The sequence below is a fragment of the Dipteris shenzhenensis genome, chromosome 5 (assembly GCF_047967505.1).
Source record: "Dipteris shenzhenensis isolate YYH24624 ecotype China chromosome 5, Dip_SZ_1.0, whole genome shotgun sequence".
In the NCBI taxonomy this organism is placed as follows: Eukaryota; Viridiplantae; Streptophyta; class Polypodiopsida; order Gleicheniales; family Dipteridaceae; genus Dipteris; species Dipteris shenzhenensis.
In genome coordinates, this window is record NC_141600.1 from 4,475,164 (window position 1) to 4,489,650 (window position 14,487).

The window sequence follows — 14,487 nt, forward strand, 5'->3', positions numbered from 1 at the left end:
TGCTGGTGGAATTATGCAGGCATATTTTATGCACTGTTGCAGTTATTGCGGGTATTTAGCTAAGCAGCAGGCAAGTTCAGCCCCGCAGTTGCAAGATCCTCTGCAAGGAGTTCAAGGACAGAATGAGTCAAAGCACAATGTAGAGGACACTGTGAACAGAGTTCCGCAACTGTCAGGCATAGAATGGAATGCAATGGTGGAGGATGCAAAAAAAGATATTCCTGTGGTGTCCTGTTTGCCAGAGTTGGATCTTGCAACTCATGTCGAACATCCAGCCAAAACAATATTATTGTGTGATACAAATGGATCGAAGTGTTCATTCGAAACTCCATTGGATATGGATGTTACCAAGTGGGCCGACTTCAATGAAATAGTGATCCTGGAATAGGCTTTCGGGGCTTTTCCTTGCACCTACATTAACAGCAGTCCTTAAGCTTAAGCGTGCAAATGCTGCCTTAATGATGCTTCACCGGTGGTGTCAATGAATGGCGATGGGATCATCAGTGATTCTATTCATTTTGCAAGTTCCATATGTGAAGGAAAGGGCAAATAATCAAGCCTCAATCCCATGTATAATTTTGAGAAAGTATCAATATCTTCATTTATAGTCGTGGGAAACGGGATGCAGAGCTATTGGCTAGATAAAGGATGGACTACGATGCTGAAATGTTGAGGCCCTTGCACCTTGCAGCTAAGGTGTACAACTGGGTCCTTGACTGCTGTAACGAAGCTGTAACTTGTTGGAGGTTTAGAAGGTAGCTGGGATGCTAATGACAATTGAGTTGGATGATATTATATATCCTCTACTAGGTGCATTCCTTGAATGTGCTTTAATCACAAAATTATGGCAATGTTCTTTGTATCTGTGAGCTGAGTACAACGGCTTTCCGTGATGCTAATCAGTTCTAAATCAATGACAAAAGAAAACTAAAAGGAAAGTGTTGATGTCCAAGTTGGATTTGCATATAGTTTTCTTCACTATCGTGCAGACCTCACAATGAAAATGTTGCCAAGATTTCATCATGCATCTTGGGGGGAGACGACACACGGTTTTGTGGCCTTCAACCTTGTTTTATACTTGCAACACTTGAAATTTGATTACCAACACTGCATCAGAATGCACTATAGTAGATGATGCCTTATCGCATAGAAAATAACTATTGCTTCTAGTAGGGATTTTTGCATAGAAGGCTCCATAGACCACTTCGTCTCAAATGATGAAGACATTACCCCATCCATCCTTGACTTGCTTTGATAGGGTTGTCTTGGGTTGCTTGCATAGCATCATGTAACAATCCTCATCATCGTTGTTCAGAGGGGACATGAGCATTGCAAAATAGTCACCCATATCAAGTATGTCTACAACCTAGTCTATCCATTGAGTATGCTATATCATCCTCTATATGACTCTTGCATTCAGTCCATTGCTGGGCTCTACTCTGTGCAAGGACCATGTACTTGCATGAGATAAATGATGCACTTGTTCCATATTTCATCCATGCAAAATGAAAAAAAAAAAGATAAGTCTTTGGTCAAGTCTTGTGTAGGATCTTTGCGATTAAAACTCGATATGCATTGTCTTGGCCGAGTTCCTTTGACGGTTCGACAATCCCATGTTTGTCTTGTCGAAATCACATTTTGAGTAGGCATACATTATGCAAGTAGAATCCTAACTGTATTCAACAAGTTAGACAAAACAAAACCATAGTGAATTGCCATAAACTATGAGGTGACAACCTACAATAAGGTAAGAAATACATTCATTTAAGAAAACTAAATTATGATTTATAATTCCATGCCAAGAAGGCTCAAGAACCTAGACGAATCGAGAAAATATGTTTTTCTAGAATTTTTAAAATAAGAAAATTCTTCACAAAATTAATCGATTAGGAATATATGGAAGTCATAAGAGCTTATGATTGGAACCAACTTTAAAATGTAAACTTCAAAACCATTAAAAATGTAAACTCCAAAACCATTACTAAAGTCAACTCTTACAATTGACCAAAGGCTAGCTTCCATCAAATACAAGCAAGCTTGCTAAACACAACGTGTCATGAAAATTTCAAGGCTCTTGGGGTGATTACACTCAAGTACCTTGAATATTTAAATCCCTAATATCGATCTCATTTTGAGATTTTTGAGGGAGTTGGGTTTAATTGTGGAATGGATGTTATGCTATTCAGTTAGATTGTATCTACAAATTTGATGTTGTGCTTAGACTTATTTTTGTGATGGACAAGGAGAACAAGGTCGGCACTCATTAGAAGAAAATATATGCTTCTGCTTTTCACTATACTCAATGGACGATGGTGCTTTATGATTGGTGTGATATTTAATGCTTTTTTTTTTTGGAGAATTTTTTGTTTAAAATTAGGTCTTTCTTTCTTAAAAAGCTACTCTTTAGATGATTCTTTTTTAGATTTTGCATGAACTAATTGATGCATGTTGAATGAAATGACTAAGAATATGAACCAAGAGGTATTTGGACTTTTGATGTTTAAATAAATGAGTAGAGTTTTTTGGGCCTTGTGATAGTTGAGTAAATCAACATTCTGTAGAGAAGAAAAGATGTTTGGCTATTGCATCAAATTCTCTTATTGTTCAAACAAGGCTGCCAATCTGGAATATTAGGGAGACTCGTGTTTATCTTTGCAGTGTAGTTCTGCCTTCACCTAACCATCCCTCTCTTTCTTTATGCATGTTAAGCAAGCAAAAGCGACCCTCTAGACAATGTCCAATCCCAACCTCGTGTCATTTAGCAAATAATTGCAACCAAATAATATGGCATATTCTCTACTAGTACAACACCAAATGCAAGCTAGCAACATGTTATAATGATTGTAAACATGTAAGGCTCTAGTGCTCATAATATCACAAGTGCTTTCTCAGGTAAGTGCTAGTTTAACCTATACTTTGCACAAAATAACTCATTAAAACATGTTCCAACTACAAGAGCCCAACTTGGAACACACGAAATTGTGAATTGTCTAATAATGGTAAGAGTCTCAAGGCGCATGATAGATTGCTTACGAGAGGTCGCACACTGAATTGCCTCCCTAAGTTGGAACACAAAGAGAGACACTTTAACAACTTGGATGCCAATTTATATTGTGAATTGTCTAATAATGGTAAGAGTCTCAAGGTGCAGGACAGATTGCTTATGAGAGGTCGCACACTGAATTGCCTCCCTAAGTTGGAACACAAAGAGAGACACTTTAACAACTTGGATGCCAATTTATATTGTGCAGTCTAAAGGTTTATAAATTTCAAAGGAATCAATCGAAACCATGAGATGTACACAAGGATGCCCATGACTCTGTGAAACAATCCCAATTACAAAGGATGATGAGTAAAGCCGAATTTGACCAGAAAGGTAACGCGCCAAACTTGCTTTAATAGTACCACACTCAACCAAGAAGATTACCAAGAATAGAATGGAGGTTGAGTTCGATGATAGAAGAGTACTGATCTAGTTAAAAGACACATAAAGGAAGTGGCAAGAGGGGAACAGAGGAGCACGGTTTGTACAAAATCCAAGCTTTAATAGTCTATGTAGATGTAGATAGATCGAAGTTATGCCATGAGGTTTGGGCACGTGAGCTACAAAACCCTTTCAGAGATGCAAAAAACTTAAGCTGGTGCACTCCGACATATGTAGATGTGATTCTCAAGATCTAGGTATTATTTAACATTATTGATGATTTCGGTACAGATTGGGTCTATTGCATTGCCAATAAGTCTAAAGGTTTCACAAAGTTCAAGGAGTGGAAGGCAAAGGTCGAGAAGGAGGCATGTAAGAAGTTGAAGACTTTTAGGACCGACCAAGGGAAGAGTTTACCTCAGAGGACTTCAAAGTGTATTACATGAAGAGGTGATCAAAAGTCTGCTAGCGATGGCACACACATCCCAACAGAATGGGTACAACAATCATAGAAATGGGCTTATGTATGTTGAGAGGGAGGAAGCCTTTTGGGGTGAGGCAATCAACACGGCTGTCCACATTCTGAACAGGAAAAAGACCAAACCAGTGGAAAGCAAGACTCTTTTCACGGCGTGTTTTGGTAAGAAGCCTATGATTTCACATCTAAGGATTCTAAGAGCAAGAACTGTGTCTTCATAGGTATAGTGAAGCGTCAAAGGCATATCAACTTGTTGTTCGAGGAGACATAGTCCCAACCACAAGTAGTGGCAGCAGAAGTTGCAGTAGTTTCCAGATACAGAGGTTTGTGATCACGCAAGAAGAAAAGACCAAGGATCTTGACATCGAAGAGTTAGAGTTAGTAAAGGGAGTACAAGTGGCAAGCTGCTATGAAAACAGAGATGGACGCCATTTTAAAGAATCACACTTGGGACCTCGTTGAGAGACCATGAAAGAGAGAGATCATCAGAACCAAGTGGGTGTACTACACCAAGTACAAGTCCGATAGCGCTTTGAACAAGTACAAGGCAAAATTCATGGTCAAAGGCTATGCACAGGCGGGAGGAGTGGACTATGGAGAGACAGTTGCTCCTACGGCCAGGATGACTTCTATTTGCAGAGTGATAGATTTGGCAGACAAGCTTTATCCCAAATGACTAGCTGTTATGGCATTATGAAAATGCAGTAACAGCAATCCAGCCAAAAGTCACTTCAGGATAAACGATACAGTGTGGAGATCAGTTGCTTGAAAGTCACAATTAAGTTAAGAAGGTAAGAAACTACCAAGTGCAGCACAAGACCATCCTTTTAAACACAAGACGGCAGATCATGCTTGGTACATAAATTAAAAACTCTATCTCTGGATGAAGCAGGATAAAAGTGACCACAGTTGATCACATCATCCTTGCAATCAGACTACAGACCAAGCAGTACAATTATTTATTGGACACTACTGAGAATAAAAATAAGATTCACATTACGTAGGGTCTTGAAAGCAATCTTTTATGGATATACATTATAGTTTACAGCTCTTTACCCAGAGTTGCACAGCTCGTTACAAAAAAACGAACCAACTTGCAAGCCAGGAGAATACGCTTCTACAGGAGAATCACCCATTAGAATCATCTCCCTTGATTGCATACATGGTGCTCAGTTAAACACATCCTTAAAAATCCCAAGTCTTGCGAAAACGCTTACAAGGCCTATCGGTCTTGAATAGCTCTGAGCAGGTCCAAAAGAGTAAGGAACAAGTTTAAAACGTCCAGGTAAAGAACCACCGAAGCCCATATGTATTCATCATAAGTGAAGCGCTTTATCAAATTATCTGTGTCGTACACAATATATGCACCGAATATAAGGGCACCCAGACCTCCATAGATCATTGTAGAAACAGGACCAATAGGAAAGAAGGCCTGTGAAACAAATATAAAGTTAGCTTAACTTCACTTGGGGCAATGTTCTCGTAAAAATGAGTTTCGAAAATCCCCACCACGAATTATTCCATTTTCTGGACATTCATATCAATTTCACTATGCAGAGCAAAAATCTCTTTAAAATTAGATCACCTGAATCAAGCCAAAGAAGATGAGCACAACTAGTGATGTGAAGAGAAAAGAACCCAAGAACGTGAAATCATAGCCTTTTCGGGCTGCCCAGTAGGTGTATCCAGTCAATGACAAAACGACTACTGCAGTCAATGCCAAAGCCTCCAGGACTATTTTTCCTGGTCACACAACAACATTACAGTCCAGGTTAAATTCGAAAATGACAAACGCGTCTGATAACGAGAAACATGAATTACATGATGACTTACCACTAGTGAAAGCACAAGAGATGCCCACTGAAAAACTGAGAGCTATTGTGAAAACCCCCAACAACAAACAAATGCGTCTGATAACGAGAAACATGAATTACATGATACTTACCACTAGTGAAAGCACAAGAGATGCCCACTGAAAAACTGAGAGCTATTGTGAAAACCCCCAACAACAATAGATTAACCGGGTGTTTCTGATGGTAATAATACAAAGGACAGATCACTGCAAACACCAAGCTTCCCACATCAGATTGAATAAACGAATCACGATGCAAATCCACAGAAAATCTTTGCTTCCATGGTTGTAATTCTTTGCTTTTTTATTTTGTTTGAACAAAGCCTAAAAGACTACCCTGCCAGGAGTTGACAGCCCTGCCACGAGGGCAATGCTGTAAGAGTCAAAAGACTGCGCCAATGGACACTCAATATGCGAAAGAAAAATTTTAAAAGGGAAAAGAAACTGTTAAAAAAGTATAAATTACGCATTTCTATACACACATTTCAAAATTTCCTTCTTCTATGCAGTAAACGATGATACTTCTCTACACTATCTACTTGAACTCGTGTAATTCGCATATCATTATGAACAATCTCCCTTGATTCAACTCGGGAAACGTTACATACAGGACTTTTTCAGAACCTGAAAGAAATGCTTCACAATAGGAAGAAGGCTCACATATTAACGGCAGTATCGCAATGAAAAAGAAAAGCACTGGCGTATTAAGAAAGAACAAGGCGACTGGACGGCAAAATACGACCACTGCTGCAACAGCAGCCGTGAGGAGAAACTGCGTGCCGAGGATCCCATACACTTTTCTGATGAAGCCCCAGCGCAGTTCATTATCTTCGTGCGAAATACCCGGATAAAGGACGGACCCTTTCTCCTCATCAAAACTTTCTTGCTTGATAGGGCTAAACATGATGTCTGGCGATCCGGAAGAGGATTGATCCGAAATCGATGGATCGGCTGTTGCTGTTGCTGTTGCTCTGCTCTCAAACCAGATCAACTCACCCGCAAGCGACTGGATTTTAAGTGCTCTTTTTTTGGTTCAAAAACTGAAGCCACGTGGCCAACCACTAGCATGCGTGGCACCCAAGGACTCTCAGTCAACAATCTTTTGCTCTTGCATGCACACGTAAGCTCTTACACGTAAACTAGCTTTTCCGTCTTCGCGCACTCAACTACCAACTCGAAATTGAACTTGAATCCTAGTATTTTATCAAAATTTTAAAGGAAAAAAGCAAATGAGTAAAAATGTGGACATGAGATGTGCACAACACATGGTTCGTGGCTCCAAAAGAGGACCCTCGGTAAGGAGACTTGTAAGGGGAAGTGGGAGCAGGTGCACTTCTGCTCGACGCGACAACGGCTTCAATTGGTTTGTCTTTGCATCCATTCTCCTTGACTTCTTCAATTGATGTAGCAGATCCCATAGCATTCTGTCGATCTCAAATCTAACCCCTTCTTGTCATCTTTGATCTTCTCTTGCAAGAGTCAGCACCACAATCCTGTCCCCTTCAACAAAATCAAACTTTGGTTTTTCCAGCACGGGGACGACTAATGCCGACAGTCGTCACTCTAGAAGTCCATCAGCTATATTAGGCTCGCTTCTTTCCCTTGGCAGACTGTATGATCGTAGGATGTCGTAAGATGCTTGAGGTTGGGAACTCACCTCTACATGCACCACTAGGCAATCTTTGCTGCCGTGCGTATGCCCATCACGCTTGCATGACAACCGTTGAATGAGATCCAGTTGTTGTTGAAACTGCGTGCTCCAATAAATTGCGAGACTATTTCCATTGTGATTGAGTGCCTTCCCTGTAGTCTTCTAACGTATTTTGGATCGAGATCACGTGTGAGCCTCAATGCAAAATCAATGATTGACTCGCTTCTCAATTTTCTTTTGCTTTACAAGATATCAGTGCACAATTGTTTGGAAGTCTCTTGCATGATCGAGCAATAACATAGCCAATTCTGTCGGATAATCCCATTGAGGGAGTTAATTTTGAGGTAATGCATTTGAAAATGCTTGTCAAGTCTACTCCATGCTAACCACTATTAAGCTCCTAAAGCAACTCATGTTCATGGTCAAAACTTCTACATCACCAGTATTAAGAAGGATAACTATGATCCAAGCACGTATTTTGCTAATTTTAATTTTGTGAATCTAGTGCCAAGAAATGGCAAAGGCAGTCTTGCATGATGCTTCTTAACAAAAAGAATTGCCTTTGTGATAGAGTAATCAATAAAATCTATTGTTTATGCTTAGATTACAAGGAGTAAGCAAAACCACGTTTTTCTTAGATTTTGAGGATTACTTAAAACCACATTTATGTATAGTGAATGCATGGGTGTTGCCTTAGCGCTATATGAAACAATATATTTCTCCACATCCTCTACTTTGGGTTTTCTTGGGTTTTTCTATCTCAGTAGGTATAGAGGTTTGGATTTCTGTCTTGGGTTTTTGAGATTACGCTCATCAGGTGTAGAGGTTTGGATTTCCATGATGTTAGCCTTGTCAATGGTTACAATCTAGATATTACGGCACTTCCACTTGGAAGTTAAGGCAATTTCTTGCAAGTGGGTTGCATGGTTGACCTAAATGAAATATGTCCAAAAGAGTTTCAAGCAAGGGAGAGATGTAGTGGCATGTAAGAGTGCATGCCAAGTTGTTGGGAAACAAGGGCTGCTGCTAATCCTCAAACTTGCAAAACCCAGATCCTCTTCCTACATATTCAAGAAAGCATGACCCAAAGCATACAACTATGCTTACTATGATGCCATTAGCACGTCCATTTGTCGAAATATTGCAAGTGAATACAATTGGAAGACACATTGGATGGGGTTGAGAAAATACTGAGAGACTTCTTATGGGTGGAAGAATATGGTAGGAGATCTCTGCATTATATTCCTTGAGATACCATAAAGGTGTCAAAAATACAAGGTGGGTTGGGACTGCATGATATTGATTTAAGGAACATTTCATTGTTATGTAAATGGATGCCTAGGTTATTTGAATGCTGAGCTCCTTCGGTGGAAATTATTAAGTGGTTTGCTAAGCAAGGGGGAGCGAAATTTGGACTTGTATGACAAGCTCTATCTAGGGATTTCCTTTAAAGTTCATAAACTCTGACTTGATTAAGGGGCCGGTAGAAGATTGGAGATCTGTGGTTAGCAATGAAGGTAGATAATAAGCCTCTAGCATGTCTGGATAGACGAGTGCAAGGAGTGCTTGAAAAAAGGAATTTGTAATTGGTTACAACTTTGGGATAGTAGGAGACCCTATTGGCTCCCTTTGGATGTAATTTCCTAGAAACTCATCCTTAATGCTGGTGAGAAATTTGGTGGGTAGAGTCCTGGGGCTAATCCCATATTCTTGGCCATCTAATTGTATAATATCTTCTAGCTAGATGGTTAATCAATGGACTATGGGGAAGACAAATTTAAGGAATATTTCTTTCCATTTGGTGTATAAGAAGTTAATGGAACAATGTTCTTTGCTAGGAATGCCTAACCTAACATGGAGGATGAGGTGTGAGATGAGATGGTGGCAAGATAGGCTAAAGGAGATCTAGAAGGATGTGTGGTTGAGAAGGACTACTTTTTTATGTGGAAGGTTTTGAATTTGTTGTTGCTGATGAGAGGTAGGCTGGCTAAGTGAGTAACCATGAATCCAAGTTGTTCGATGTGTGGATGCTCATTTGAAGAGGTTAAACATCTCATTTGGGGTTGTTTAGTGTCATGCAATCTTTCATGGCATTTGAAGGGGGGCTATTCATAGGTTAGGTTTAATGGCTCATTTATCCTTACGATCAAATTGGAGGATGTCTAAAACTAACAACTCGAAGGGGATGCAGCCCTACAGGAAGCTATTTTATTGTTTATTTTGATGGTGTTGGCTTATATGAGGATGACACTAGTGGATTTCTCCATTATCACTAGGAAGAAGTTCCCTATGGTTATTAGTATGATTTTTGCGAGGTGATTAGACATGTTCATGGATAGAAATCCTACTATATAGGCAGTGTGGGCTCAGGTAGTGTGCCCAATTTGTTGAGCCATCTACGTGTATGAGGGGCACTATTTTTGTCTGCTCCCATTCCAATAATAAAAGCTGGCATATTTCTATTATTAAAAAAAACGTTACAATATTTAACATAGCAAAATAGTTTTTTCCATAAACACCCTTTCCCACCACCATGGTATTAGGGTTGAACTCCCATGAGCTAACTAAAACCACAATCGATAAAATCAAATTAAAGGTAGTATAACTAGTGATCAAAGACAACAAGGAGTATTCAAATATGGGAGACCTAGGATAGACTTGAAGGGGATGGAAAAACTTCTTGTGAATCCAACATTGGCGAAAAAAAAAAAGAGGCTAGCAACCATTATACGAATCAAACGATATTTGTTACATTTATAATCCAAATGTTTTGACCCAATACTAACTTTCTTGGAGATTGGGACACATGAAGATAGGCTTAAAAAACCTTATTACCATCACCAAACATATGGATCAACTCCATCTTTGTAAACATGCAAAGAATAGTGTACTAGGTTAAAAATCTAGATGGTATCGAGCCTAATACAATCATAAAATGACTCTTGAGTCTCTAGAGTCGTGTCTATAAGAGGCTAAGATCACTACAAGAGAAATGTATAGTTGATGATGATACAATTGAGTATTCAAGAAGAAGTTAAAAAGTGCAAATTCCTCATGTTATTGCCAAGCAAATAGAAAATTATGACATTTGATACACTAGCATGACTCCTTCATCTTCTACATGATTGATTTGGCCATGTTCTCAGCTATACACATTTGGCTCTTTACGCCACACTGTTGCTAATTTTTTGTTGTCTCCATCACTAGTGCATGCATATAGCTTGTTTATCCATGATTTTTGTGTAGCATCAATGTTAATAATCTATCTCATTTATTTGTCTTTCAAGCAAAAAAGTGCATGATAGGTGAGCTGAGGTAGTCTAAAGAGTAGGAAATGCCTTCAATATTTATATGCAAGGAATTGAGCCTTGAGCAAGAACAAACCAAGCTAAGCAGATTTAGATCAAGGGATAGAGCAAGAAGGGGCCTTAAACAAAATAAAAAAGATTGCTCACAATATATAAAGGAGGTAGTTCAACACTCGTGAAAAATCAAGGTGTTAAACAAGGCTCCAATCATCACAAAGACATTGTGTATCTAGAGGGTGGGCAAAAGTAGAAAAGGAGAATAGAGCTGTTGGAATGAACTTTGGATCCACATGCGGTTGACAAGAATAGAAAGCTTTAAAGTCTCCAAAAAAATGTAGGATCTAAAGCTTATAAAAGATAGGTACCCATGGTAAGGTTTTTCATATTTTCCTGAACCCAAAGGATGGGAGCAACAATTATACCACTTTGTTATGGTTTCATCCTAAGAGCCACAAAAAAAATATACATTCTCCACTTTGGCGAAAATATAGAGCCATGTTACATCCCTAGCTAGTGGTCACCTATGGGTCAGTGGAGGCTTTAGTGGGTGGAGTCAAGAGGTTAGGAGGAGTAATCTAAGTACAGTGATGTATTTTAAAGGGAATGGGTATCTTAATTAGGATGAATCATTTTAACTAGATTTGAAAGGAAATGGGACCTATACGCTAAATATAGTTGTGGAATATGGCTATATATTGGCATATAGTCCTCAACATATGGGAGACTACTTAGTACTTATAATGATTCCTACTAGAGGCATGCTTGTACTGAGCAAGCTTGGTTGATGCATCCGTCGTGGATGGGGATTCCGTGGTCTCCTACCTAGGGTTGGGCCATGTGTCTTCCCTATGACCTCCAATGCTTGAGACTGAGTAGATTACTCTATGGTTGGGTCTAGATGATGCACTTTATGGTTTGATTCCTAGTATGTGCTTAGGTGAAGATGCATGTGGTAGCAGACTTGGCATAGTAGAGCTCAAGCTAGAGAATCTTTATTGACCCCAATCATATAAAATAAAAATATATTTCATTTATTTTATGCATAGCAAGGGTAGAGAACTGGTAAATGACCCCAAGTAGCTACTGCACATAAGAGTGAACATCCCAATCTGAAGAAATATATCGGTGAAGGATATGGCGAGAATGCCCCGAACGATATGTCGATGTCGGCCATGGGAGCAGCTACAAGGAGCAATCACATAATGACTCTAAAAATGTCATGATGTGAGTCACCAAGATCAAAGTAGAGCCTCAAATTTGAGCAATTATGCCCAAAGTCCCTTTCTCTTTAATGCCCCCTTCATACCCTGTCCCCCCTCCCCAATCTCAGGTAGCTTCCTCTTTAATGCCCCCTTCCCTCCATTATTCTTCAATTGAGACTCCTCCCCTCCTCCTTTATCCCTTAGTACTAGCTCCACATACATTGATATATATATATATATATTTGATCAAATCATGCAAGAAGTCTAGGATGCAAGCTTTAGAGTGGATAGGGATTCTCGAGTGGGTGATAATGTTACCTTTGAGAATGAAGTTATATATAAAAATACAATTCGTAATGCATCCTGATAGTGGTGACATAAAGAAAAAGATTTTATACGAATGCCAAGGTAGTCCTAGTGCAAGTCATCCTAGTATATAAAGGACCTATGATTTTCTTAAGCATAACTTTTATTAGATGGAAATCAAAGTGTTTTTGCATGACTATGTGGTTAAATGTCAACAATACCAATTAATAAGGTGGAACGCTTTAGGTTTGGAGCCATGTTGCATCCTCTATAGATTTTCGATGCAAAATGGGAAAGTATATCTATGGGTTTTGTCATAAAGTCCTCAAACAAATAGAGGACATGATGTAGTTTGGATTTACTTACCAAACTTGCATGATTCATAAAAACATACATAAAATCACTATTATTAACATAACAATGTATTGAACAACTCTTTAGACTTTATGGTTTGCCTAGTGACATAGTTGATGACTAAGACTCAACGTTTACTACACATTCTAGAAGTACTTTTCAAGAAATTGGAAACTACTTCGAGCATGATCTTGGTTGATCATCCTCAATATGATGAGCAAATAGAGAGGGTGAATCAAGTTATGATGGATGTGCTTAGAGAACATGTCTACAAGAAACTGTCAGATTGGGAGAGGTACCTTCCAATGATGGAAGTTGCCTACATAATACCTTAGCATTTGGCTATAGGGTTTAGTCCATTTGTGCTTATATATGAATACCAACCTAGATCATAGTTTGCCTTAGCCTTAAAAATGTGCAGGCACAAATAGCTAAAGATTTCTAGATCGATATGCAAGAAATATTAGAACAAGATAAAGATTTCCAACGTAAAGTTTTATGTGGGTGAGAAATGTACCCCTGGAATTCTCAAGGAAGGCATATGGGTGTATCCTAGAATTCCAAAAGATTCTAAGAATTTGAGGATCAAGAAGTATTCAAATATTTCCCATAGATATTGCAATTTTTCTACATCATTCAAAAAAGCAATGATGTAGCCTATTAGTTAGAACTCTTTTCCAATGTCAAGTTTCATCTAGTTTTCCATGTGAGTAGACTCAAGGAGAAAATGGGAAAACGAGATGGTCTAGTACCCATAAGAGTTGGAGGATTTGATCTATGTTGCATATAGAAGTGAAGAGATTCTACATAAAGGATAGAAACATCATAGGAATAAGATTATTACGAAGTATTATATTAAATGGAAAGATAGGCAAGATAAGATTCAATTACGAGAGGGTTTTTGACTTTAAGAAGATCTTCCCTATATTTATTTCCCAAGATGGAAAAACGTGAAGGGAGGAAAAAGTTACAAGTGATTAGCTAGTGACTCACCTATGGGTCACACATTATTGCATCCTTCATGGATGGAGGTTTTGTGGTATGTGAGTCCAAACTCTGAGGTCTACTACTGCGGGATAAGCCATTTGTCTTCCCTATTAGCTTTAGTGCTCAACGGTGAGCAAATTGCTCTATGGTTGTGTGGTGAGTTCTAGATGATGGAATTTATAGTTCAATTCCTAATACATGGCTTGGTGAAGATTATTTTGGTAGCAAAGTGGGCCCGATTATTTTGAAGTTTGAATTGTGATCGATTTTGTGACTACCGCCCATCGGCATATGATTATCTTCAAGCCTATTGTTGTGCAACTACCTCCCAGTGGCATAATCTTCATCAAGTATTTCCCTTAATTGATTATGCCAACTAAGGGAATAATCAAGCTATTGTTGAGAAGATGCGCATGTTCATCTTCATAATTGCGATGTGGAAATTTTCTCTTGCGCTCTATGTCTTGTTCGTCTATAAAAGCATGATGCATGAGCAATGGTTATTCAACTGTTGTTTGTGCAAAATTTGTGATTAGTTGTGATGGTTGGACTAGAGGCATCTTGCGACTACATGGATATCGATAGTGGAGATTTTGAGCGAGGTCTTTCGTGATAAGAAGACTTTGCTTCCTCCCTTCCGTCTTTCCTTATTTTCATTCATATTCTTGCATTATGATTTTATTGAAATTTTGAAATGATGAACTGACGTTCGATGTTCGTACATGAAAGACTTGCCAAAGTTTGACTTGATGCAATCTTGTCTATTGTGACACCAGCGTCTGTGGCAAGGTGACTCCCGCATCAGCCCAATCTCCCATGATAGCAGCTTGTGGCAAGTTGATCAACTTGACTTTTAATTGGAGAATTCACCATCGTATGATCATCTTTACCTTTAATTGGTGAATTCAATAGTATGATCATCTTC

The 14,487-nt window shown here is 38.8% G+C and overlaps 2 protein-coding genes across 2 annotated transcripts in view; one reads left to right on the plus strand and one right to left on the minus strand.

Annotated features, from left to right (window-relative positions):
- The window catches only part of LOC147901527 (chromatin remodeling protein DDM1-like), a 128,085-nt gene extending 127,231 nt beyond the window's left edge, over positions 1–854 (plus strand). Inside the window, exon 31 of the mRNA XM_087375035.1 lies at positions 20–854. Coding sequence (XP_087231161.1) covers positions 20–388 — 369 coding nt within the window. The 3' untranslated portion in view covers positions 389–854. The remainder of the gene's footprint in view (positions 1–19) is intronic.
- Positions 855–4,875: 4,021 nt separating this feature from the next.
- LOC147901529 (protein LIFEGUARD 3-like) lies at positions 4,876–6,875 on the minus strand. Its single transcript, XM_087374944.1, has 4 exons — positions 6,415–6,875; positions 5,848–5,961; positions 5,488–5,645; positions 4,876–5,334 (listed from the first exon to the last, which is right to left on the minus strand). Exons 1-4 carry the CDS (start codon positions 6,656–6,658, stop codon positions 5,125–5,127), a joined length of 726 nt encoding a protein of 241 aa, XP_087231070.1. The 5' UTR covers positions 6,659–6,875; the 3' UTR covers positions 4,876–5,124.
- Between the last annotated feature and the right edge of the window lie 7,612 nt (positions 6,876–14,487).